General features: G+C 51.3%; 10 protein-coding genes across 10 annotated transcripts; 6 read left to right on the top strand and 4 right to left on the bottom strand.

Moving 5' to 3' along the window:
* Positions 1 to 235: 235 nt before the first annotated feature.
* Positions 236 to 871, top strand: TRVA0_020S01068 (uncharacterized protein; the record flags this gene model as incomplete). The annotated part of the gene is made up of 1 exon (XM_076684959.1): positions 236 to 871. One exon carries the CDS (start codon positions 236 to 238, stop codon positions 869 to 871), a length of 636 nt encoding a protein of 211 aa, XP_076540777.1.
* A 990-nt stretch (positions 872 to 1,861) lies between these two features.
* On the top strand, positions 1,862 to 2,709 carry TRVA0_020S01046 (uncharacterized protein; the record flags this gene model as incomplete). Its single annotated transcript, XM_076684958.1, has 3 exons — positions 1,862 to 1,864; positions 1,920 to 2,006; positions 2,053 to 2,709. 3 exons carry the CDS (start codon positions 1,862 to 1,864, stop codon positions 2,707 to 2,709), a joined length of 747 nt encoding a protein of 248 aa, XP_076540776.1.
* A 111-nt stretch (positions 2,710 to 2,820) lies between these two features.
* SHP1 (protein phosphatase regulator SHP1) lies at positions 2,821 to 4,053 on the bottom strand (the record flags this gene model as incomplete). The annotated part of the gene is made up of 2 exons (XM_076684957.1): positions 2,821 to 3,891; positions 3,943 to 4,053. 2 exons carry the CDS (start codon positions 4,051 to 4,053, stop codon positions 2,821 to 2,823), a joined length of 1,182 nt encoding a protein of 393 aa, XP_076540775.1.
* Positions 4,054 to 4,828: 775 nt separating this feature from the next.
* On the top strand, positions 4,829 to 7,207 carry ACO2 (aconitate hydratase ACO2; the record flags this gene model as incomplete). The annotated part of the gene is made up of 1 exon (XM_076684956.1): positions 4,829 to 7,207. One exon carries the CDS (start codon positions 4,829 to 4,831, stop codon positions 7,205 to 7,207), a length of 2,379 nt encoding a protein of 792 aa, XP_076540774.1.
* A 320-nt stretch (positions 7,208 to 7,527) lies between these two features.
* Positions 7,528 to 11,620, bottom strand: TRVA0_020S00980 (guanine nucleotide exchange factor; the record flags this gene model as incomplete). Its single annotated transcript, XM_076684955.1, has 2 exons — positions 11,351 to 11,620; positions 7,528 to 11,281 (listed from the first exon to the last, which is right to left on the bottom strand). The coding sequence occupies exon 2, from the start codon at positions 11,260 to 11,262 to the stop codon at positions 7,528 to 7,530; it is 3,735 nt and encodes a 1,244-aa protein (XP_076540773.1). The 5' UTR covers positions 11,263 to 11,281; positions 11,351 to 11,620.
* A 1,006-nt stretch (positions 11,621 to 12,626) lies between these two features.
* On the bottom strand, positions 12,627 to 13,157 carry TRVA0_020S00958 (uncharacterized protein; the record flags this gene model as incomplete). The annotated part of the gene is made up of 1 exon (XM_076684954.1): positions 12,627 to 13,157. The coding sequence occupies one exon, from the start codon at positions 13,155 to 13,157 to the stop codon at positions 12,627 to 12,629; it is 531 nt and encodes a 176-aa protein (XP_076540772.1).
* Positions 13,158 to 14,461: 1,304 nt separating this feature from the next.
* Positions 14,462 to 16,828, top strand: TRVA0_020S00936 (uncharacterized protein; the record flags this gene model as incomplete). Its single annotated transcript, XM_076684953.1, has 2 exons — positions 14,462 to 14,552; positions 14,613 to 16,828. 2 exons carry the CDS (start codon positions 14,462 to 14,464, stop codon positions 16,826 to 16,828), a joined length of 2,307 nt encoding a protein of 768 aa, XP_076540771.1.
* An 854-nt stretch (positions 16,829 to 17,682) lies between these two features.
* Positions 17,683 to 18,203, top strand: YFH1 (ferroxidase; the record flags this gene model as incomplete). The annotated part of the gene is made up of 2 exons (XM_076684952.1): positions 17,683 to 17,889; positions 17,964 to 18,203. The coding sequence occupies 2 exons, from the start codon at positions 17,683 to 17,685 to the stop codon at positions 18,201 to 18,203; spliced, it is 447 nt and encodes a 148-aa protein (XP_076540770.1).
* A 1,348-nt stretch (positions 18,204 to 19,551) lies between these two features.
* On the top strand, positions 19,552 to 21,201 carry UGA4 (GABA-specific permease; the record flags this gene model as incomplete). The annotated part of the gene is made up of 1 exon (XM_076684951.1): positions 19,552 to 21,201. One exon carries the CDS (start codon positions 19,552 to 19,554, stop codon positions 21,199 to 21,201), a length of 1,650 nt encoding a protein of 549 aa, XP_076540769.1.
* A 211-nt stretch (positions 21,202 to 21,412) lies between these two features.
* On the bottom strand, positions 21,413 to 22,537 carry TRVA0_020S00870 (uncharacterized protein; the record flags this gene model as incomplete). Its single annotated transcript, XM_076684950.1, has 1 exon — positions 21,413 to 22,537. One exon carries the CDS (start codon positions 22,535 to 22,537, stop codon positions 21,413 to 21,415), a length of 1,125 nt encoding a protein of 374 aa, XP_076540768.1.
* Positions 22,538 to 25,259: the final 2,722 nt, after the last annotated feature.

Genomic DNA, 25,259 nt, shown 5'->3' with positions numbered 1-25,259 from the left:
AAGTATACAGTATCGGTGATGCGGCACATCTTCTTTTTGGCCCTGCTGGTAGGAAGATTATGGGGGTTGGCGCTTGGCTGCTGTGGCTTCTTTTCTATGGCGCGAGTTTGATCACATTGTCCATTGTCCTCAATACCTTCTCAAACCACGCGCTTTGCACTATGACCTTTGTCGGAATTGGTGCTGCTATTTCATTTGTCATTGCCCTTCTCGCACGAACCATGAAGGCATTGTCATGGTGCGGGTACGTGGCTGTCGTGTCGGTGCTCACTGTGTGTGGATCGTGGCAATCGCCTGTCTGACGCAATCTGTACCAGCTGCTGCACCACCGGGTGAGCCAGTTCACAAGAACATCGTCGCATTTGCAAAAGGAAGTTCATTTACAACTATTGGCGCTGCTGTATCTACCCAAGTGTTTAGTCTGTGTGGTACGCCTACCCTTTTCACGATTCACGCCGAGATGAAAGATCAGAAGAAGTACAGCAGAGCCCTTTACATGGGGGGCAAGGCAATTGTATCCCTGAACTATATCGCAGTTGGCTGCATCATGTATGGCAAAGTTGGGCTCATGTCGCTGGAAAATACGCCCTGGTGCGAATCCTGCGAAATACTAGGCATTTGCAGAGCAATAGCTTTCTTTGTTCACTGGATGACTTGGATTGCCGTAATGGCTGTTGTCATTGTCTTTGGCTTGATTACCGCGGGCGCGATTCCATTCTTTGGCGATCTCTTGGGCCTAACTGGAGCCCTTCTGGGTACTAGTTTCACGCTCATTATTCCAGGCATGATGGCGCTCTATGAACTGGCCAGTCCTGATCTTCAACCAGGAGATGGTCACTTGGCCTGGTTTAGGAAGTCCCAGCGCAATTAGCTGTCCAACAGGAAGAACATGGCCACTGCAGCTGTTTCATGGATTGCTATCATCGGTGGAATTTATATTACTGTTTCGGGAACCTATGGATCTATTCTATCAATTATAGATGGTTACAAAGACGGAACTGTTGGAAGTGCCTTTTCGTGCCAAGACAATAGCGCTTAGCTGATTTTTTGCTATTTTTTTTTTTTTGGGATTTCGCTGTATTTATATGAGTGTTTCAATTAACTTTTTAAAAGATACCTCCATCTTAGTCTTGGGCCCATCAACTGCCGTATCGTGAAAGATAGGATGAGACTCTACGAGGAAACGCAGCATAACAGCTTTAATATCGATCGCCATTGCGAGATCGACGATCGATCTCGGTCAATCGCGTCGCGCGCTATGTATTATGAATTATCGTTAATTTTGTCAACAAATATTGGCCACACGGAGCGGCTCATTTCCCCACGTTTTTTTCAAAGACTTGTGTGGTCTGTGACTGAAGGTGTGAGCGGGTTCAGCTAAAGATGATTGGTAATACAAAATGCAGTATATGTACCTGGAAGATCTGATGTAACTAATAGGTAGAATGAAAAAAAATAAATGTCAGAAATAGTTGAAGAGACCAAGCCCAGCCTAAGCGCTACTGCTGAGCGGTCTGATTGGAGAGACAATAACCTAGAAAGCCAAGATGAACGCTCAGTACCAAAAGAATCAGCCTTCAAGAGCCTTGGCCTACTAGACAGGTTCCTAGCACTATGGATATTTCTTGCCATGGCGGTGGGGATCATTCTGGGAAACTTCGTTCCAAACACTGGTCCAGCACTCCAGAAAGGGACATTCGTAGGAGTGTCAGTACCAATCGCCATTGGTCTTCTCATCATGATGTACCCTATCCTGTGTAAAGTGCGGTACGAGTCATTGCATCGTGTATTCAAAACGAGGCAGATTTGGACCCAAATCGCCTTCAGTATAGTACTCAATTGGATAGTCGCCCCGCTTTTGATGGTAAGAATAACTAGTTATCTTTGCAATGAAATGGGAGCTAATATATATGGAATAGCTAGGGCTAGCGTGGGCATTCCTGCCTGATGAGCCTGATCTACGCGAGGGTCTAATAATCGTGGGATTGGCTAGGTGCATCGCCATGGTAAGTTGGAATTTGATATGACTAGAAAATCGCTAAATCGTTGTAGGTTTTGATTTGGACTGGCCTAGCGGGAGGCGACGGCGAATACTGTGCTATTCTCGTTGCTATTAATTCCCTACTTCAAATTGCCCTCTTTGCTCCGATGGGTGTTTTCTTCATCCAGGTAATTAGCCACGCTGACAATTCCTTTGCTTTCGACTATCCCACTGCAGCTAAAAGTGTCGCAGTATTCCTCGGTATTCCCCTTGGAGCTGCAGTTGTAACCCGCTTTTCTCTGCGAGCTCTCTGCGGTGCTAATTGGTATGACAGAGTCTTCCTAAAATGGATCAGCCCATGGTCCCTTATTGGACTCCTTTTCACTATTCTGGTTCTGTTTGCATCACAGGGCCGTCATGTGGTCCATCAGATTGTAGCAGTAGTTCGCGTGGCAGCTCCTCTCGTGGTCTATTTCATCATTATCTTCTTTGCGACGCTTTACATCACGTACAGACTGGGCTTTGGGTACAAATTAGCCGCTACCCAGAGCTTTACCGCTGCCAGTAACAACTTTGAGCTAGCAATTGCCGTTGCAGTGGCCACATTTGGTGCCGACAGCAACCAGGCTCTTGCCGCCACTGTTGGTCCCTTAATTGAAGTCCCTGTACTTCTGCTGCTGGTCTACGTCGTCAAGTTCCTCGGGAAAAAGTTCTCCTGGAGAGACTGATCCAAAAAAAAAATTGTTTGCATACATACTAGTTATTTATCATTAACTCCCTTGAAGAGCCCTTGGAGAAATTAGTTCTACAATGCAGTTTATAGGCAGGGATTATTTTATTTACTGTCGCTTCTTCTGGGTGAGTACGGATCCCTTGACCTTTGCATCGTCCACAGTCTGGTCCATCTCGCTAAGCTCCTTTATCGGGAAAGTAGTCTGCAGCAAAAATGTTCCAGCAGCTAGGCCAGACAAGTCGGTGACAGTATTGTAAATATCACCCACCGTCTGGTCACCTCTAAACTTATGCTTCACTCGTCGCCCGTCAAGCAATTGGAACATTACAGTAATATCGCCCTCGCCAAGCATCTGTGGACGCTCCGAAGACTGTGCTGGGGCCTGCGGCCTTGATGATGGCTGCTCGGCCCTCTGGACCGGTTCATTTGGAATAGTAGAGCCCAATCGGTTGCCTTGGCCCGAGAACCCGCCCTGAGCCCGTTTCGGCGGCTCATAGTTATCCTCCATTCGTCGCAGAATGCGCACGTCAACTCGCTGACCCGGTCGAACATTGAGCAGACTCAATGGAGCGGACCCTGAGTTCACGGCATTCAACAGCTGCATATTGTTCGGGTCATCGTATCGGTACAAGGGTCCATCTTCTACACTGAATCCTTCCTTCCAGAAAATCAGCTGTCTGCTTACCACGGTGGGCTCATCCTCCTCCTGTGCATGCTCGTCCTCAATTCGTGTGGATGGCGTCTCGTCCGACCCCAGAGTGTACCCGGCGCCCCTGAATCGTGGCACATTTCGCCTCTGCTCGGCCTCGTCTTCATCTTCAGATGTCGCGCTGCTGCCGCCCCGGCCCATTGACGCCTTGCGCAGAATCTCATCAATGAGTCGGCCGCTACCAGAGCCTGATCCGCCCGCATTGTCGGGGTTCTGGACCGCGAGACCGGATTTCTCGCCGCCGGTAAACAGCCTATCTCTATCGTCCTCGGCCTCGGACCCATACGCGCTGTCGTCTGACTGACGGTTGGCCAGATCAGAGAGGGTCGCGAACCGCTTCGGCGTGCCACCACGGGGTGGCCTTGGCCTAGCACTCGCAGAGGCAGGAGCTGGGGGGACTGGGGCATGCGATGGTGTCGCCTCGCGAACTTCCTCGGCATTGCTGTTGAAATAAAATGCCAGCGCGTCCTGCGTACTTGGTTAGTCCGCGTTCATTTCGTATTATAAGTTACAACCTACCTGGAGATCCCAATTGCATGCATCCAGGCACTCGTGTGCCTCGTCTGGCGACGACTGAGTCACCTCGACAAACTCAGCAACCTTCCTGTTCTGCTGGTCTTCACTTAGCATCCTTTCTGTTCCCTAATAACCGTTCAAATGCACTTGCTTTGGGCTTGCTTGGACAGCTGTCTCTCCGCCACCTCTGTTGTGGTGATAATCGCGTGCTGAAGTATACAGCGATTACGGGTACATATTGGTATGCGGCGCATGCGGCGTGCGGCTTACATATGATATTCGCCACTTCCACCATTATCCTTTGTTGGCGAGAGGTATAAATAGGCCTGTAGTTTCCGCTGCTGTCAATTGCACGAGTCGCAGTCTTGTAAAAATGCAATTAGGGGGACCAGTCCCGCCAAGCCCGCGTGAGGCTCTGCTACGTAGTTAGCCCTTTGATTGAGTAGTGTTGGTTGATAGACCCCTCCGCGAAGCGGAGCTACGGGGAGTTTGAGGGGCTGGCCCCTCAATTGAACCTCTATAGCCGTAAGATAAACGATATATAGTGTATTAGCCTTACGTAGGGCTCAAAGGGCTTTGCGTCTAACTGTGGACTCCCCCCCCCCCCCCCTGGTAGTACGCCAATTGCGAAATAGTACCCCAAGGCCAACGTCTCACAATGCTGGGTATCCACGCTATCAAGCAGCATAAAGTGTCAAAGATAATCCCCGTAATACGCGCTACTTCGGCCGGCGTAATAGGGCGATTTGATATAACAATGTCGTGATTGGCTCGGAGCTCCGAAATCGGCTCCGTGCGGCTTGAGGCACAGAGACATAGAGCCATGCCGATACTGCAGTGAAAAATTTCAAGAGTCATTATCATCTCTCGAGAGACTTCATTCAATAAAATGGCTTCTCGAATGGCATCTGCTGCGGGAAAGCTCCTGGGCCAAGTCCCAAAGGAGTTCAAGTCGCGAACCCCGCCATACGCGGCGTTGGTCGACCGACTGACCTCGGTGCGACGAATCCTCGATAGACCTCTGACCCTCTCGGAGAAGATCCTCTACTCCCATTTGGCCAATGTCGAGGACTCTCTGGCTGGCAAGAATGGAAAGATCCGAGGTGAAGCTTACCTCAAGCTTCACCCGGACCGAGTCGCCATGCAGGATGCTTCTGCGCAAATGGCCATGCTCCAGTTCATGACCTGCGGCCTCAGCTCGACATTCGTTCCAGCGTCGATCCACTGTGACCACTTGATCGTCGGCCACGATGGTGCCGAGAAGGATCTGACTGCCGCCAAGAAGACCAATTCGGAGGTCTTTGATTTCCTCGAGTCGTGCGCTAAGAAGTACGGTATCCAGTTCTGGGGCCCAGGTTCTGGTATTATCCACCAGATCGTGCTCGAGAACTTCTCGGTCCCCGGTCTCATGATGCTCGGCACTGATTCCCACACTCCAAACGCCGGTGGTCTCGGTGCAATTGCCATTGGTGTCGGTGGTGCTGACGCTGTCGACGCTCTTACTGGCACTCCATGGGAGCTCAAGGCTCCAAAGGTCCTCGGTGTTAAGCTCTCGGGCAAGCTCTCCGGGTGGTCTGCGCCAAAGGACGTTATCACTCACTTGGCTGGCCGACTGACTGTTCGAGGTGGTACTGGTTATATCATTGAGTACCACGGCGAGGGTGTCGACACTCTGAGTGCCACTGGTATGGCTACCATCTGTAATATGGGTGCCGAGGTGGGCGCTACCACCTCTCTCTTCCCATACACCGCTTCCATGAAGCGATATCTCGCCGCTACTGGCCGACAGCCAATCGCAGAGGCTGCTGAGGAGGTCAACTCCAAGACTGGGTTCCTGCAGCGAGACCCAGACGCTGAGTACGACGAGGTGGTTGAGATTGATCTGTCTACCCTCGAGCCACACATCAACGGTCCTTTCACGCCAGATTTGTCTACGCCGCTCTCCAAGTACGCTGAGACCGCCAAGGAGAACGAATGGCCAGAGAAGCTTTCTGCTGGTCTCATAGGCTCCTGCACCAACTCTTCCTACCAGGATATGAGCCGAGTTGCCTCCATTGTCGAGCAGGCCACCAATGCTGGTCTCAAGCCAAAGGTGCCATTCTACATCACGCCGGGTTCGGAGCAGATTCGAGCCACCATTGAGCGAGATGGTCTCACCGCGAAGTTCGAAAAGGCCGGCGCCAAGATCCTCGCCAACGCCTGTGGCCCATGCATTGGTCAGTGGGACCGATCCAACGAAAAGCCAGAGGATCGAGAGGGCCTCAACTCCATCTTCACCTCGTTCAACCGAAACTTCCGAGCGCGAAATGACGGTAACCGGGACACCATGAACTTCCTGACTTCCCCAGAGATTGTTACCGCCATGATCTACGCGGGCAAGACCACCTTCAACCCAAAGACCGACGCTATCATCAAGGACAATGGCGAGGAGTTCCGATTTGCTGAGCCACCAGCTGGCGAGGAGCTCCCAAGCAAGGCCCACGGCGGTTTCACCAAGGGTACTCGAGCCGAGTTCTACCCAGAGTCCGTTGACCCACAGCCAGACCCAGCCACCGAGGTTGCCGTGTCTCCAGAGTCCGATCGACTCCAGCTGCTTGAGCCATTCGACGCGTTCAATGGCAAGGAGCTCTCGCTTAATGTCCTCCTCAAGGTCGACGGCAAGTGCACTACTGACCACATTTCGGCGGCCGGTGCCTGGCTCAAGTACAAGGGTCATCTCGAAAATATTTCATACAACACCCTCATTGGTGCCGTCAACAAGGAGACTGGCAAGGTCAATGAGGTTATTGACTTTGATGGCTCCACTACTTCTATTCCAGACCTCATGATGCGATGGAAGGACCGAAACATTCCATGGGTCGTGGTTGCCGAGCACAACTACGGTGAGGGTTCTGCTCGAGAGCATGCCGCTCTGTCGCCGCGATTCCTGGGCGGCCGAATGGTCCTGGTCAAGTCGTTTGCACGAATTCACGAGACCAACCTTAAGAAGCAGGGTATGCTTCCAGTCACCTTTGAGAATCCAGAGGACTACGACCTTATTTCGAGCCAGGACAAGCTTGAAACTGTGGATCTGCTAGACATGTTGGACAAGAAGGGCCAGAATGGCGGCACTCTTACTTTGAAGCTCACCAAGAAGGATGGCACTGTGCATACCATCAAGGCCAAGCATACCATGTCTGAGGATCAGGTGGAGTTCTTCAAGGCTGGCTCTGCCATCAACTACATTGGTAACCTCAAGCGACAGCAGCAGCAGCAGCAGCAGCAGTAAATGTAGCACTAACAAAATGTATTTTTATCAACTGCTAATTCTCCGTGTATACTTGTATGCATACATGAGACCGAAGGGAAATGAGAGTAAACCCCTCAGCCTCACCACGCACTCCCCGTAAACTTTCGTGGGGTCTCTCGTACTTGGGGCAGGAAGAGCCTACGGATCTGGGGTAATTAGCGGGGAGCGGACTATTTCGAGCTCCCGTAGCACGAAGAGTAGGGGCAATTGAGTGTGACAGTAGGAGGATTCCCTCTAGACATAGAAGCAATGTAGGTTTAAGTTCATTACTAGTATTTCATTAAAATAAATAAAGTCATCTAGTGATTTTTAGGCTCAATGATGCAACTTCGGCGCCAGAGCTCGTCGCCCTTGCTGACCTGAGCATGGGCTTTTAGCATCTCGCCTCGTAGCCAAGTCTGGAGTTCCTTGGATACAGGGAGACGGTATGGGACTTGGAACTTTTGGATTTCGCCAACGACCTTGGCGATTCGCTCGTACAGATCGAAATTGATGACCTTGATGACCCGCACCTGGTTACTCTCAATTTCCTCGTCCGAAGTTCTTGGGATTTCAAAGTGACGCTCCCTGACGTTGCCCTCAACCAAAAACGTCAAATCGCTAAGGTAGACGCCCAGGAACGGCACACACGGTGGCTCCTTGGTGCGGATTTGGTTTCGGTAGCCGGCAAAGTTGCGCTCCGGGCTGCTAATCTCCTTAAGGGAGTTGAACATGGCGTGGTATCGCGGAGACAAGAGGTCCCACGTCTTTCGTAGCCGCTGAATGTTGACGCTCTGCAAAACCGACACTATGCCAACCAGTGAATTGAAGTTGCGCAGCTCGACACACCGCTCTGCCACCTTGATCCAATGCTTGAGAATGTTCCTACGCTGTTTCGGGGCCGCATCTCCGCTAAGAATAGTGTCGCCGACAAACGAAGAGAGCTGGTTGGTAAGCGCCGCCATCATGGCGACATTGGGCGACTTGCCAATTTCGCCACGCTTCTTGCCAAAGTTTCGACCCAGCAGTTCTTCCGGCTGGAGCTGGCAGAACAGAGCCGAGTCCATAACGGTTAGCTGAATGGCAACGTCGGCTGGATCAATGTCCATGATGCAAACGTTTGTGCCCTGGTTGTGAAGCCCGGTGTTTGAAAAAGTCGAGTTCCGCGCGAGAGTGAGCCGCAGCGAACTGGACCATGCAGAACTCGTCGTGGTGGTGGTAGTGATTGCCGTAGGACCAGTGTGGGCTGACTTTACGTCGTTTTCATTGGAGATACTCTGAGCATCAAACGGACGGTACCCGTTGGATTCGTTAATTTTGGTCAACTGGTGGACAAGGTGTCGCGACATGGACGATGCCGCAGAAGAAGAGCCAACACTAGTAATTGGAGCTGCAGGGAGTCCATGGTAGGTATTGCTGGCCGCTCGGGCTGGTCGGCCGTTGGGCAGGGCCACCGTTCGCGGAACAATGGGCTCTCCATCCTCGAGCATCCCTCCAGTCACCTTGGAGGCCAGGTCGTGGATAATCGACCGAGCATTGGGGATGACTTTGACGAAATGCTTGTCTGCGAGCTCAATGATCTGATCGAGGATTACTCCATCAAGAGACTGCTTCCAGTGGCTCTCGAGCCACCGCTTGACGAAATTAAACACTTTTGCACGACGAGATGAGATATCCTCGAGATCCTTGAGCACGAGCTTGTCTTCGTTAACGTCTACGGCATACCGGGCCAGCAGACAATCGAAGACCTTTTGAGGAGTGGCAAAGAGCCTAAAAGTCAGGAAGAAGGTAGACACGAGGAATGGATCCTGTTCGCTCTTTTCGTCGGTGAGGATGTTGATGAGCACCTGAAGAGAGCCGCCGCGGATGCGCCCAGTGTTGGGGTCCAGCACGTACTGGCTATCGGCGGGGTACTCTGAAGGGTCGACGAAAATAAGCTCTTTTTCGGCAAAGGAGATCTCGCTCATTTTTCGCCCTTGGACGTTGCCAGCACGCATTGGTGATGTTGGTTCTTTGAAGTAGGGGTCCGAAGGGCTATTTGGGTTTGAAACGGCGTGGGTTGGCATGATTGGCGACATGGAGGGGATCTGAGGTAGCAGGTTCTCATTTTCATTGACCGTACCACTTCGAGTTGCTCCATTGGAGGAGTTAATGACGGACAAATTCGAGTTGTCTGGCAAGTTACCGAGGCCCGAAGTCGACCCATTGCTGTGCTCTATAGAAACAGGTGGGGGAGTGTTTTTCTGTTTAGTAGTGTTAGTAGGCGATACGGGTGAAGAAATGTCGTGTTTAGCGGTAGTTGGGGTCGCTGGAGCGCTCGAATTCCCGTCGTTGAGTAAGTATGAAGGAGCCACCAGCGAGTCGCTGCCTTTGATTCGGTAGTTGGGGATGGCAATGACTCCGTCTGAAAAGTCAGGGTATTCACGGGCCGAGGACATTTGAAAGTCACCAATCTTGTTGAGGATAGCGCGGCATCGAACTACGCATTCGCCGGCAGTCCGTGCACAGTCAGTGGCATTGCCAATGAGCTTTTTACCTGATGCCGAGACCTCGCCGCCTCCTCCATTAGACAGTCCAGCAGTACTACTAATGGTCGACCGGCTGCCCTGTCGATAGTGGCTATAGCCATCGCCATCCTGTTGGTATTTCGGCGTAGTGTGAGCCACGACGTCTCTTGCTGAAGTCACAAGCTCTCTAATCTGTGCGAACAGCTTGTCCTTGGTCTGCTCAAGTTCCTTGCTTCGCGGCTGCTGCTTGGAACTGATACTCTCGACGGCGGCCAGCAGCTCTCGGCAGGCGAGCATGGACTTTCGCGTGTTTACGAGTATCTGCGTTGAGGCGGTTGGGTCCGACTCGAGGAAGGGCATTCGGTGGATGAAGATGCCAAGGTATGCAGTGAGAGCGTCATTGACCTCATCCAGGCGCTGGAGAGCCGTCGGAGGCGACGTGTGGAAGATGACGGACTCTCTGTTTGCGTGCTGCGGCATTTCACCTGGCTTTCGAGGAACCGAGTTGGATGAAGTATTTATTTTTGGCGGAGGCATGGCGCGCTTGGTCCCTTCTTTGCTCAACTCAAGCTCTGAGCCGTAGACGTTTTCCTTTTCATTGTCAATGGGGTGGTTTTCGCTCGGAGTTGTCACGTATTCCGGCTCATTGTCGCCATTTTCGTCTATAACATTGGTGTCAATGGACCATACATCCAGAAAGAAGACGGCTTTGGAGGCGATTTTGTAGCACCCGCTGATTAGTCGCTCAATGACGCTGTCCTCGGTCGAATTGCGGTACTGCTTTGCCAGGGAAACGAGGATCGCCAGCTCGGCTAATAAATTCTTTCTAAACTTTCGCACGGCCTGCGACTTCTTGACAGTAGGAGAGTCTCGCGTCAGGGTCCCACACGCATCGAGGAGAGCTCGCACGCCGCTGACGATCTCGGTAATGGCCCCCTGTGAGAAGGTGAAGCCGCTACTGTTGCCGTGGAGTTCCAGCGGCTTTGGATTTATGACAAAGTTGAGAATGGCGCTCAACAGAGGCACGACCTTGGGGTCACTGTAGGCGACGAAGTAGTTGGTCGGGATCCAACCGCGGCTGCCTGTCGTCAGCAGGGTCGCATCGCCCCACCCTGACGCATGGACCGAGTGAAGCAGGGCTATATCTCCCTCGTCGAAGCGCAAACAGATCTCGGTCACGTCTTCCTCGGGGGCAGACGCGTTTGCTGGAAGCGACAGCGGGTCGAACGCATGCAATGCGCGCAGAAAGGGGAACCCTAGAGAGGTTCTGTGCCCCGTTTGGTGGGGCTCTTCTTCTTTAATTGCGCCAATTGCCGGCTCTACGGTGGTACCAGCGGCATTTTTGGGGTCGCGGATATGACTAAACGACCGCTTATGCTCGGGGTACTTTAACGTCTTGACATTGCCCACCGGCTGTTGGCTGGATGATTGAGGTTTGCTGATAGCAAAATGCTTGTTCAAGGAGAGTGCCGACGAAGTGCGCCGGCTGGGCGCGTCGGACGAAAAGTCAAACGCCGTCGTATCACCACTTTCGCTCATAACGGTCATCCCAATGGTTTTCAGTGATCTATATAAGTCCAGTGTTAACGTATGATTTAACATCCACAACTTATGATGGGTACACGGGTCAACTTACCGTCAAATCTCAGGTTAGAAATAAATATAATAAACTCTGTTCAAAAGCACTCGCCTTTTTGGGGTCGTTTCGTCGTGCGTCGTCTCCAACTGAATAGGCTACGGATGGAATTGATGACTAAAAATGCAATGCACGCCCTCCACTGTAAACTTTAAGAAAAATTTTTCAGGGCGGACACCCTTCGTCGAGCTAGGTTTGTACTCTGACAGGGATGTAGCGGCTATGGTCTAAGTCGTGTTTTAGTATATACAACCTCCGAGGAAAGGGGGAGAGTGAGAGAGAAAACAACACAAACCGCACCCACAAATTAAGGGGACGGCGCTACCACGTACAGCATATATATATCCTGTCAAAGGCGAAAAGAGATGCCTACATACAGCGAAAAAATAAATAAGCCAGCCGCAGGACGCTTGCTGACAATGCGTAGAAAAGGGGGGCTGGAAGCGCTAATCGTCCCATGCATCCTCCTCTTTCCCTCTTGAGCCAGGCGCATCACGCCAATATAACGCGACTAACCCTGCTTCCATCTTTTCTCATTGAGTCATGTATACCCCATCGTTGTAACATTCAACTCGTTCAATCTCCTCTCCATACACACACCGCGTATTATGTATTGAGCCGCACATAAAGCCGCACGAGCCGCACTGGCGGGGGGGGGGGGGTTGGGGGGTGCAACCCCCCAACTAACGGGGTCTGGGGCAGCGCCCCAGTATAAAACCGCCACTGGTAGAATAGTACTTCTGGAGTGTTTATGGGGGGACCAGTCCCCCCAAACCCCCCTGGGGCTCCGCTGCGCGGAGGAGCCTCATGAGCCTCACAAAGCCGCACTGGCGGGGGGTTTGGGGGTGCAACCCCCTGCTAACGGGGTCTGGGGCAGCGCCCCAGTTTAGTTACAGAATGCTGAGTACTGGAGTGTATATGGGGGGACCAGTCCCCCCAAACCCCCCTGGGGCTCCGCTACGCGGAGGAGCCTCATGAGCCGCACGGGCGGGGGGTTTGGGGGGTGTAACCCCCTAACAACGGGGTCTGGGGCAGCGCCCCAGTGAAGCTACAGAATGCTGAGTACTGGAGTATATATGGGGGGACCAGTCCCCCAAATTCCCCCCCTGGGGCTCCGCGCTACGCGGAGGAGCCGCACGAGCTGCGGCGGGGGAGTAAAAGATTAAACTTTGATGAGCAAAAAGGTTAAAATAAATAGATATACTCTAAAATATATACAATAAATAGTTTTTTGGGGTCGTCGAAATAATAAATAAAATGAAGGGAAAACCTTTTTTTAGACGGCTGCGGCGGTGAGCCATCGGCGGTAGTTCAGAGAGGCAGTCATTGCCGGGGTTGTTGAAACGCCCGAAGCCGTCTCTTTAGAGGTGAATTGGGTCGACGACGAAGGAATGAGCAGCGGTGAGAGGGTCGGAGAGGCCAGGAACTCGGACGAGGCAACGGAGCTCGCGAGAGAGGCCGATGACTTTGACCCCTGCGGTAACAGCAACGGCGAGTCATACATGAAATGATCGCTACCCGAGCGGTTACTACTACTACTGCTGCAGACGCTGTTGTTATGGGCCGGCAGGTTGGATGCTGGCGAGAGGGAGAAGTAGTCCACGTCTTCGGAGTGGTGGTCGCAGGTGCAAGAACCGGAGCTGGTCGCGTGGTAGCGGCAGAGGTACTCTGGCGACGGGTTGAACGACATTGAGAGGGCAATTTCCTCAGAGGTCGTCTGCTCTATCATCCGGCACTTGTCGGAGCAGTACATGGCGCCCTGGGGGCATTGCTTGTCGCATACGGTGCAAAAGTCGTGACTCCACATGGCAATTGATCTTTTTTTTTTGGTGGTGGGTAGAAGACAGAGGTCGACTGGGATATTATATATCCTGGGCTAGTAGGTAGTAGGCAACCGTGTGGTGGAGGCTTATTTAACTGATAATATGTGATAACAAATGATGGGTGTATTTGAGATTTTTCAAACTCTTTATATAAAATTGCCTGTTGCGCCCAAAAAATCTGATCGATGACTCTGCCGGGGCGGTTTCCAGGCCGTTCCATATTGCACATCGCATCATCACAAAAAGCAAACGCCAAGGTGTGCTGCCTCTTGCGAGCGCAGGCCGGTGTTTGCTTTTCCCCCCAACGGCAAGGCAGCCACCACACACAACCACCAAAAACTACCGCCAGGGCCGCGCGACCACCGGTCTGGAGCAGGCGCTGGTCAAAGAGAGCCCCGGATGGAGGGAAAAGCCGAAAAAAACCCTTTTGAGGCAACAAAGTTCAATGAGGCCAGCGGCACCCAGAGGGGTGGCTCATTTTTTTTGTTGTCTTTTGTTGTGTTGTTGACTGCGGATTGCGAAATATTGCCGAATCGCTATCAGTTATGCCCCTCGTGGGCCCGGATCGGATTCCCTGATAACAACATACCTCATCATGGCATGCGCTGGTGGTGTGCCCCATGTGGCGTGCTTTTTGCTCATTCTGTGGTGCCATGCCTCCCCCCCGGATGCACCCCTTCTCTAATATATTACATGTCGTTACATTAACACACGAAACATTTTTTCTACGTAACGTTCAGCACGTGTGTTGGTAATTTTCAGCACGCACCGCTGGGGTCCCGACACCCTGGTAGTGTGCGGCGGCTCCGCTTCGGCTTACTAACTGCGCCGTTGGGCGCTGACTAACTAAGCAATATCACCTTATCACTACGTAACGAGACGAAACAGTTGCTATTACAGGCGGAGGAGGGGGGTTTGGGGGGTGCAACCCCCCCTACTAACGGGGTCTGGGGCAGCGCCCCAGTAAAGGAATGGGACTACACACCTGGGGCTCTGCCCCAGACACCGTAGTTGGGGGGTTGCACCCCCCAAACCCCCCTAGCAAGCTACGTAAATACGGTATATCATACAGTCGGTCGTGTAATAGTGGAGGTGTGGAGGGTTGGGTATGCCCACCAAAAGCGCGCGCCCCCACTGCGATCGGCGCCTCCACCCTGCCCACCAAATTTGTGCTAGGCTATGGGTGGGCAGTATGGGCGTCGCCCGGGGATAGTGGGCATGGTATTTCATGGTTCTAACTCGCCCCTATTTCCTTCATTTTAATCCTCTAAGCCGTTTTTTATATGCCATGGTTGTAGCAGGGAAGTATACGTGCAGCTACAAAGGGTGTACAAAGTCGTTTAACCGTCGCGACTACCTGGAGCGACATGCCGCCAACCGTAAGTTTACCAAAATTAGCACAACCCAAGAAAGGAAACAGAACTAACTAGAAAGAATAGACCTCCCGGTAAAGCCGTTTGTGTGCGAGCCATGCAATCGCCAGTTCGCCCGTTCGGACTTGTTTGAAAACCACTTGATGACAAAATTCCATCTCAAACGCGCTGGAAATCATGCCCACACTGTGACGACCTCTACCACCGCTAGGGTAACAAAGTCGCCGCGGCTCGTCCACCATCAGCCGCAGTCACGCATTCAAATCTTTTCACCGCCTAACTCGCGCCGCAGCTCCATTGAGAGTCAGCTGACCACAACAAGCACCGAGTCGCGTAACACGCCGCTAACGGCCTACTCCCCATCCCCCTCCCCCATTGCATCGCCGAAGTCGGCCGCCGCCATTAGCCGCCCCGTGTCGGACGCCAACCCTTACCACTGGCTGTTTGAGGACGACCCGACCCAGGACTGGAACGCGTGGGCCAACCGGTTCGACCAGCTCTACTCGGAGCTGTGCCACAGCTGCCACACTAAGGCCGCCGCAGCGCGTGCGGCTGACCGACCCTCCCCGAAGGCAGGATCGGTAGCGCGGTCCATTCTGGTGAGTCCCGAGCAGGCGCTGCGAGTGTCGAGCGTGCTGGGTCACTCTCTGACTAGCATTGATGTGTCTAACCTCATGGACCTGTGCTGGACTTATAATGATCCCATCCATTCGTTCATCCACCGGCCCTCGTTTGACGCAGAAAGCCAAACTCCAGTATTGCTAGCGGTAATTGCCATTTTGGGCATGTCCTACTCGCCTGATACCAATACTGTTGATCTCGCGGAGAAACTGTTCCCCATTGCGTGCCGGCACGCGACAGGGTTCCTCGAGGCCAACAAGTTCGCCTCGGCACCACCCAGTGAGTGCCTCGCGACCTTCCAGGCGTTCACGCTGCTGTTCTGGTTCGAGGAGCAGCGACTACGCAATTCGCGGCACACCCTGGTGGGCTATACCCGGCGATTCCTGCGCAGTGTGGTGCCTTACATCTCGTCGACCCACCCAACCCCCAATGTCTACATCCACACCCGAGTGGGGCTTATGAGCTACGACATTATCGCCCCGGACAATAAACCCGCAGTATGGCGCGAGTGGATCCAATACGAGTCGTTCAAGCGCACCTGCCACGCCAACATCTACTGCGACTACATTCACGCCCAGCTCACCGGCAAGCTGTCCCTATCCATCTTCGACTCGGACACCCACATGCCGTTCCCCGAGCCAATGTGGGGCGCCCACGACGCGACCAGCTTCTTTGCCCTGCTCCCAGACTCGCTGACAGCAGCCTCCCAATGGTCAATTCCAATCACCCCCTACCTCTACGTCATCCGCTCAATGCTGCGCCTGCCGCAATTGGACGATATGGGCTCTCAGCGGTCGACTATCTCGACGCGGTGGTCCATCTACCCGCTTTGCATGGTCATTTACGGCCTCATTGAGACGGCGCGCTCCGTGCTCGCCTCCAACGACCGCGGATCCTTTGCTCGTGTCATGCGCGCCTTCGATCTGTGGCGCAAGGTGTTTGAGTCTTCCATGTCCCACATCTCGTCCCTGTCTGACATTTTGGGCTCCTCAGACGAGAGCCTGGGCATCCCGGCGACACCGCGGTCACCGCCCAGCGAGGCGCGCGGCTATGCCGACGACGTTGAGCAATCCCCTTACATCATGGCGTTCTGCGTAGCAACCGTTAAGATGTTGCTCATGGACTATCATGGCACCATCATCTACATGCACGAGGACTTCAAGCGGTTCCAGAGCCTCAGCTCAGTGCTGCCATCGTGGGTCTACAAGGGCCCCGACGCTAACAATGGCGAAATCCCGCCCATTGACTCGCTGCTCGAGCTCGCTGGGTCCCCCGCCGGCTACCGCCAGTGGGCCGCCTCACCAAATGCCCGGTACGCCGTGTCCGCCGCCGCTATGTACCTCTACCAGCGACTTAGCGACGAAGAGTCGTGCTTCAGCGACACAACGACCTTCTACGCCGTCATCATCATCTGGCTGCACGATACCCTGACCGCGGCCCCGGGCTCTCCACGACCGGAACACCTGCCCCAAGGATTCCGCAAGCAGGCCATGGAGTACCTCCGGCAGGTCTCTAAGAACGGTCGTGGTTTCAAGGGTGGCATCTGCAACGTCATTGCTCTTGCCAGTGCCATGCTTAACACCCATGCCAAGGTCGAGGGCCGCGTCGATTACGGCAGGGTCCTGGGCCGGCTTGCCGAACGTTCCAGGTGGTTCATGTAATTTTTTTTATTGTACTTCTAGTGTATTACTACGAAACACTGCCGAACCGAAAATAGACCATTCATCATACTACATAATGCATCTCCACGCACCATATGTCTAGCAACCTCGTAACCGGGAACCCTGCACCTTCTGTAACAAGGCCTTGTGCACGGCTGTAACAACCGGCAAGATCCGCTACCGGCCCTGTGTAACGAGCTGAAACAGTAGCCCACCGCATTACTTTCCACTTCCATGACCTACGAGATCCTTCCATGCTGTTCTTCGATGCTACATCGACTGGTTTCTACTGGGGCGCTGCCCCAGACCCCGTTACTAGGGGGGTTGCCCCCCCCCCCCTCCCTGCGGCGCGTGCGGCTCCTCCGCGCAGCGGAGCCCCAGGGGGGTTTGGGGGGACTGGTCCCCCCATATACACTCCAAATACTACTATTCCGCCAGTTGGTGGGTTTTGTACTGGGGCGCTGCCCCAGACCCCGTTAGTAGGGGGGTTGCACCCCCCCAAACCCCCCGGAGCGTGCGGCGCGTGCGGCTCCCTCCGCGAAGCGGAGCCCACAGGGGGGTTTGGGGGGACTGGTCCCCCCATATACACTTCTAGCGTATTGTTATGATCTTCTCCAAGCTGCAGGGTTTGTAATAGTATACACTATGGCGCAAAAATGGCGTTATGGCCTTTGTCGTGAGCCCCATGCCACGGTAGGTGATATCCGTCGGGGATTGCGGAAGATTGCATAAAAGAAGACGCATACCCATTGGGAAATTTCACCACCCAACAATCTCACAAACCCATAAAAAAAAATATAGATATGATTACCAGAGCGGCGGTGCGAGCAGCCTCGGGGCTGCTAAGTCGTAGAATGTTGCCAGCGGTGGCTCCGCGACGGAACTTATTTGCCATGTCTTGTCGGATCGGGACGGTGGAGGCGAAGCATGTTCGTTTCAACTCGACGGCCGCCTTGTCTGCTGGGGAGTTCCACGAGTTGTCGGACGAGGCGCTGGAACATCTCCTTGTCGAGTATGAAGATCTGACCGAGCTTGTCCCCGAAATCGATGTAGAGCTGGCGGTATGTAATACTACATTGTGTTATAGCGGTTGTATTTTTCCTGGGGCTGTGATTGGCTAACGTATTTTATGTAGCAAGGTGTATTGACGCTGGTGATGCCTCCGAATGGCACCTACGTAATCAACAAGCAGCCGCCGAACCAGCAGATCTGGCTTTCTAGCCCCGTGTCAGGCCCTAAGCGCTACGACTATATCGAAGGGCGGTGGGTATATGCGCGAGACGGATCAAGTCTTGGCGATTTGCTGCGACAGGAGACAAAACTCGTAACCGACGCTAAAAATGTTGATGCAATTGAGCTCCCTGAGCTTAAATAATTCTTCATCTCCCGGAGATATATCTTTTTATCTCCTTTTCATCTCTCCAAGATATCTTTTCATTTCCCGCAAGCTACCTATTCATCTCCCCAAGATATCTTATCAAGCTAACATACTGTAAATAGAATGATCGCCAATGATTTTTAGCCGCCATGTACTACTTGATCATCGCTTCGGTAATGGCTTAGCAGAGTATATTCGATCCGCCCAGTGGGTTCTTTGGGGTTGGAGAGACAAACCTCACAACCGATGCTAAAAAAGTTGATGCAATTGAGCTAAGATTAGATAGTTCTTCTAGAGCGATATTTTTTATCATGCTCACCCTTTTCACCTCCCATTCTTTTTCATCTCCCCAAGGTATCTTCTCATTTCTCCAACCGGAGGAGGAAGGTATCTTTTCATCGCCCCAAGCTACTCGAGGTATCTTATCAAACTAACTATATTGTATATAGAATAATCGCCAATGAATTTTTTGCCGCCATGTACTTGTTCATCTCTTCGCTAATCGCTTAACAGAGTATGTTCGATCCGTGGGTTCATCGGGGTTGGGGTATGGGAGGGCTCTTCCATTTTGGGTTGATGGATACATGTAGTCCTCTTTTGGTATCATCACCAACGCACCTTGATAAGATACCGGCATTTGGAGATTGAGTCGCTTGGCTGATAAAGTCGCTTGGCTAAGGACTCCCTGGTATTTATGATAACGATATCACTATCTCTCTTTTATCGTCTTATCATCTTATCGCTCAACTCCGACCTACATTTCGTATACACATGTCCATCAAACATTCCCCTAACACATGTCCCTTCGATGTCCGAAGATAGCAGGCCTATCAGTCCCGGCCCAAATCTCGCCTATCTATGTTACCCGCTGGTAACGCAGGCAATTAGTACTAGCAACGGCGCAAGTTGTCTACTTTGCAGAAATGTGCGTTCCTTGCGCGGACAGTATATGCGAGGCGATAAAGTGAACCGTGCGCCCAAAAGAGCCAATAAGACAGCCTTTCCCCGCGTTTTCAATCAAAGACCGGTGGAGGAGGAAGGGGTGGAATTTGAGTGTGTCGCAGGTTTGTGAGACAGTCGGCTATTTCGCCTGGCAGAAGTTGTCGAAACAGGTGTGTCGATGCGAAACTGATGCAGGCGGGGGCGTCTCCGCTCACCATCGGGGGGGCTGCCAATACGGGGTATGCAATACGGGTATCGCGAAGAGCTTCTCGAGACCCGACTATCAAGCGTAGATCAGTGGTCCCCACATGAAGAGAGGGCTTTAAATATTGTCTCCTCGGCCACTCTTCCTATCCCATATCGACAGAACTCGAAAGAAACCTAGTCAAAGTGAGATTCTGTTATGAATGACAGTAAAACCGTAATCAGTAGTAGCGTGCAAGAGGCCGACTTTGGTCTGTCGCCGCAGGTCACCAAAACGGTGGCCGATGCCGACCAGCAGGCGCTCGAAAACCTTGGTTACAAGCAGGAATTCAAGCGAGAGTTTGGTTTCTGGTCGACTTTTGGCGTCTCGTTTGCCCTGCTCGGCCTCCTGCCTTCTATTGCATCCACCCTTTACTATGGCCTGGGTTACGCAGGCACCAGCTCCATCTGGTCCTGGCTCATTGCCATGGTTGGTATCCAGAGCGTCGCCATGTCCATGGCCGAGCTCTGTTCTGCCATGCCCACCTCCGGTGGTCTTTACTATGCCTCGGCCGTCCTCGCTCCTCATGGGTGGGGTCCTGCCGTTTCCTGGCTGACCGGCTGGAGTAACTGGATCGTGCTCGTAACTTCGGCACCTTCGGTTAACTATGGTCTTTCTTCCATGATCCTGTCGCTCAAGAAGGTTCACGATCCATCCTACACCGCGGAGCCGTATCAGGTGTTCCTGCTCACTTCTGCGTTTATGATCATCCAGAGCTTCATTTCTTCGGCCTCGACAAAGTCCCTTGCAAAGTTCAACCTTTTCGGTACTGTCCTTAACGGTTGCGCCCTTTTTATCGCGCTCATTGTCATTCTTGCCGGTAACAAGCGCGAGGACCCCAAATTCACTCCGTCCAAGGAGGTCTGGGGCACTATTGACAACCAGACCGACTGGCCCGATGGAATCGCCATCCTCATGTCCTTCACTTCTATCATTTGGACCATGTCGGGCTACGACTCGCCATTCCACCTCGCTGAGGAGTGCGCCAACGCCAACGTCAACTCGCCGCGAGCCATCGTCATGACTTCCTTGAGCGGTGGACTGCTCGGGTGGGTCTTCCAGATTGCCATTGCTTACACTGTAACCGATGTGGCCGCTGTCATTGACTCCGATCTCGGCCAGCCATTTGTCACATATCTGCAGCAGATTCTGCCGCCAAAGCTTGTCTACTTCGTTACGGCCCTCACTATCGTCTCGGCCTTCTTCATGGGCCAGGCCGGCATGATTGCCGCTTCGCGAGTCGCCTATGCCTACTCTCGTGATGGCTGCTTCCCGTACTCTCACATTTGGGCCTCTGTCAATAAGTACACCCAGACCCCGGTTAACGCCGTGTGGATCAACTGTACAGTGGGCATTCTGATTCTTTTCCTCATCTTCGCCGGCGATGTTGCCATTGGCGCCATTTTCTCGGTGGGCGCTATTGCTGCCTACGTTGCATTTGCCATCCCCATCGCTATGAAGGTCGTCTTTGCTAAACAGAGCTTCAAGCCGGGACCATGGAATTTGGGCAAGTTTTCGCGGCCCATCGGTCTATTCTCGGTCGCCTATGTTTGCGTCATCACGCCAATTCTCTGTTTCCCGCAGTACACGGGTAAGGACCTTACTCCAGACCTCATGAACTGGACGGTGGTCGTCTACTTTGGCCCCATGTTCCTCGCGTGGGCCTGGTACATGATCTATGCCAGGAAGTTCTTCAAGGGCCCGCGAGTCCACTTCCAGCATATGATCCATGACATGGACGGGCTTAATGTTATTATGGGCGAGGAGGACGACTCTCAAGTCATTGAGGCGCTACCCGAGAAGCAGTGATTTTTTAATGTTTGTACATGACTGTTTGCAATTACAAGTTTACGATTTACTATACTTATATATCTCCAGTTTAAAAATATTAACATACAGTGGAGTACATTTGGAGTGTATATGGGGGGACCTGCTGGCAATCATGAAACTGTCGTCTGGTTCGCGAATATAACCTTTATCCAAACAGTATTTGACAATAGAACAGTAGTCAAATTGATGTTCAATACTGCCACAGAATTTGCAATGGGAATTGTAGGGAAAAAATAGACTGCTGATTGTTGGCAGATGAGGTCTTGCTTTTCACGATAACTTCAGCCTTCATCAGCTTAACCAATTCAGTGATGTGAGTCACGTTATTGATGAACTTTGAGGTTCCGAGATGGTGAGCTAAAAGTGCTTGTCCAGTTAGTTGATCAGTATTGCTCATGGCTCGGTTATAAGGTTCCAGATTAAAGCCTCCACCATGTTGTTGATCATCACAATTTAATCGTGTAGCGGTAGGAAAATCCATGAGGGTATCAAGATCTAGAAATTGCATATGAGAAGAATTGACACCTGATGAGTTTCGTATATGATTGTCAAATTTCTCGATAAGAGCTGTCATATCTCGTAGATTGAGAAATTCCAATTTCAGATCAGGAAACTGTCCATTGAGAAATGAAATCCATGTTTCAGGGCACTGGCATAAAATGGGCCATAATGCTGTGTGGATGTGAAACTTGATTTCGTCTGGTTTGGTTAAGAGCTTGAGAGCATAGTTGAGCAAGGCATGGACCATAATAAGATAGATGTTAAATGGAATACAGTGAAGAGCCATGTATCCATTAATCGTTTGAAGTGTTCCGAGGAAGATAACATTGAATTGATAGTTTTCAATGTGGTCGATCAAGGTTAGTTGCCATTCGGGAAGGTCCGTAGATACTAATGGTGTGGATGTTTCTTCATTAGCATTGGCATCAGTAGTTGTAGTAGCGGTTGTAATAGCAGTTGTCTTGGTAGAAGCAGTGGTGAGTAGTCGGCAAGCTTCTCGAAGATGAGTTTGAATTAACTGATTGAGGCTGGTCAATGGCAACTCATTGAACTGGTCCTGGAGGAACGTTGCAAACTCCAATTGATTGTAGCGGAATTTGGCTGGGAAAGAGGTCAAGTAGTGTTTGATCGAGTAGCAGATGTTGTACTGGGGATAGTCGATAGCGCTGTAGTGCAAGTGATGTTCTTGATTCATTGGAAACCCTGGCTGTTTCTGAGGGTTACGGGGGTAATTGTTCTTCCACGTAGTACCGAGCCTGGATGAGGTCTGAGCCTGCATTCGCTGCGGCAACTTGGGTCGGTTGTCGTCCACCATTTTGTGAGGCTGTACACGAGGAGTGTGCTTACAGTAACTTAACAAGAGTTCCGGTTATGATTTGTAGAACGTTTCAATGGTACGTTCGGTTGCTAATAAGATAGTGAGGATTCGTCCTAATAATTCGATGTGTGTAGACCAGTCCGTGGTTTGTGGCAGTCTGTAGCGTATAAAGTGTTTGTAAAATGGATTCGCCCATAAAATACCGGTAGTAAAGTTAAGATCTGACCTAGGTTTGTGGCAGACTCTTAGAAATAGCCTTAAGAACTTGGTTGGATGTCGTCTTAAGAATAAAAATAATATCTGGATCTGGCCGAGGTTTGTGGCAGTATCCCAGAAATGGACTTAAGAACTTGTTTGGATATCGTCTTAAGAACAGAAATGTTAGCTTTCGCTAAGTCGAAGTGTGAAGAACTGACCTAGGGTTGTGGCAGTCTTCTAGTTGTTGCTCTCTCTCTCTAGTGCGGTAAGATAGAGAATAAGCTTAAGAAATTGAAGAAATAGTAAGAAAATTGTGATCAGCAAAATGTGATGATGTTTATTACTCGAAAATGGCTCTCCTTTTATAATTAAATGAACTTCATCTAATAAGTTATTCCATGGTTATCTTCCAGATAAGCTATTCCATGGTATACTTCCGGTTTATCGATAAGAGAAGTTTGGATCTGTGGATTCATTGGTCATCCATCAATTTGGTGGAGTTGATTTGGTGGAATCGAAGAGTATTTATAGTCTTCATCCAGTTTGGTCAAGGTGAATTGATGCAAGTCATTGCATTCTATCGTCATTTTCCGTATTGGGGAAGATAGGTACTCCTGTTTAACGGTCTTCCGCCGTGTTGGTGAGGATGGGAGATCCAGACTCACCACACCTGGGGCTCCGCTTCGCAGAGGAACCGCACGAGCCTCACAAAGCCGCACTGGCGAGGGGTTTGGGGGGTGCAACCCCCCTACTAACGGGGTCTGGGGCAGCGCCCCAGCGGGTGAGGGGGCCACTTGGGCATTGTTGGCTGGTAATAGTAGAGTTGGAATGTATATGGGGGACCAGTCCCCCCAAACCCCCCTGGGGCTCCGCTTCGCGGAGGGACCGCACGAGCCTCACAAAGCCGCACTGGCGGGGGTTTGGGGGGGGGGGGGGGGGGGGGGGGCAACCCCCCTACTAACGGGGTCTGGGGCAGCGCCCCAGTAGGCACAAATGTTGATCGCGAATCAGTCAAGACTAGTCGATACAGAAGAGAATTTCTAGTTTTTATCTTATCTGCAAGCGGTGTTTCTGTCAATGGCAATAAGGGGTACACTGTACTGCTAGCCAATTGCAGCTATGTTCCTATCAGCTGAGGTTCTACTGATAAGATGCCGCGGAATGCAACTACCCCGCGTTCAATCGATTATGATAATTGCTTTACACAGCTATAGGCAGTACATGGTACTGTAGTAAGATTATGAATCACCATCAGCATCAGCATGTGCCTTGAGAGGATGGAATTACCATATGGTCAGCGACATTGGAGTTTAACCAAATGACCGCCTCGAATGATAAACTATATTGTAGATTTATTACCGTACTGTATCAAGAACATAATCATATTTTAGCTGCCGGATATAATCATCAGCTTGCCATATATGGTAAGTATGCTACATGTACTGTACGTTTGTCAATAAATTGTGGGTGTTTTTCAAGTAGGCAATAAGTTCTCCAGAGACCGGTAATAGAGAGAACCGCAAAAATTACAAATTTAGAAATTTGTGGGGCTTATCGGATTATCTACCAATGGACTGATTGAAAGGTATCACATACCGGGGGTACCATGGTACCGGTAGTTGCCAGGGGGGAAGGGAGGCGCAGCCGCATCTGCTGCGGCGCGGACACAGGGGTTCTATTAAAATGCCCAAGATCGGGTACCACATTGGTGGCGAAGATCCAGCACAGATGTAGCCCAGATTTAATTGCCCATAGGATCTTCACGTGCGTGAAAGATTTTCCCTTTCATGCGATATCGCAACCACGTGTAACACGAAGTACCCCTGTACTTGCATCAAATGCCAGCTATAAAAAGCTCTCTATTGAAAAACAAACTAGAAAAAAAATAATCACAAGATGTGAAAAATTTGATGCATAAATTGGTTGACAGACTGCATTCTCGGGATGAATTTTTTTTTCTCCTGTCGTCCTCGTACAATACATTGCAAAGCCATGCGATCCGTTTGTACCCGCCTTCATGCATCGCCCTCTTGCATCGTGAAATTAGCCCACACTACAGCGCCGTGCATTGCATGCCTTGCGGCTGCACACATAGTGTGATATTAAAATTTTTCACCTGCGCGCTATAATTGGAAATATATTTTAATTGTTGTTAAATGAGAAACATGAGATGCCAGTTATTATGGATGATTCTAGAGACTTCTAAAATTTTCAGCCTTTTTCTGGAGTATAATCTTTGGTATATAGGTATTTGATTTGATATTGACCGATTAGGCAATTCCGCGATGAGCCAGACCACAATATACGCAGTGCCGCCACTGTACAGTATGCACATGCAGACGTTTGTCTGTAGAGGACCACTTACGAATTTCGCCCGAATAGGACAATTGCATATCACTTAGTAATACCCAAAGCAGCGGTCATTTCGCCGAGTGCTCTTTTTTTCGCCACGACTCTGTGACTGCTATATTGGAGTACGACTTTTTTCTTACATATTCCTCGCAGTATACAAGAGATAATA

Source organism: Trichomonascus vanleenenianus (genome assembly GCF_965637985.1).
Source record: "Trichomonascus vanleenenianus strain CLIB 3782 genome assembly, contig: TRVA0_020S, whole genome shotgun sequence".
Taxonomy (NCBI): domain Eukaryota; kingdom Fungi; phylum Ascomycota; class Dipodascomycetes; order Dipodascales; family Trichomonascaceae; genus Blastobotrys; species Blastobotrys vanleenenianus.
Note: the sequence above shows the minus strand (reverse complement) of the source record. Positions and strands in the feature narration are given on the sequence as shown.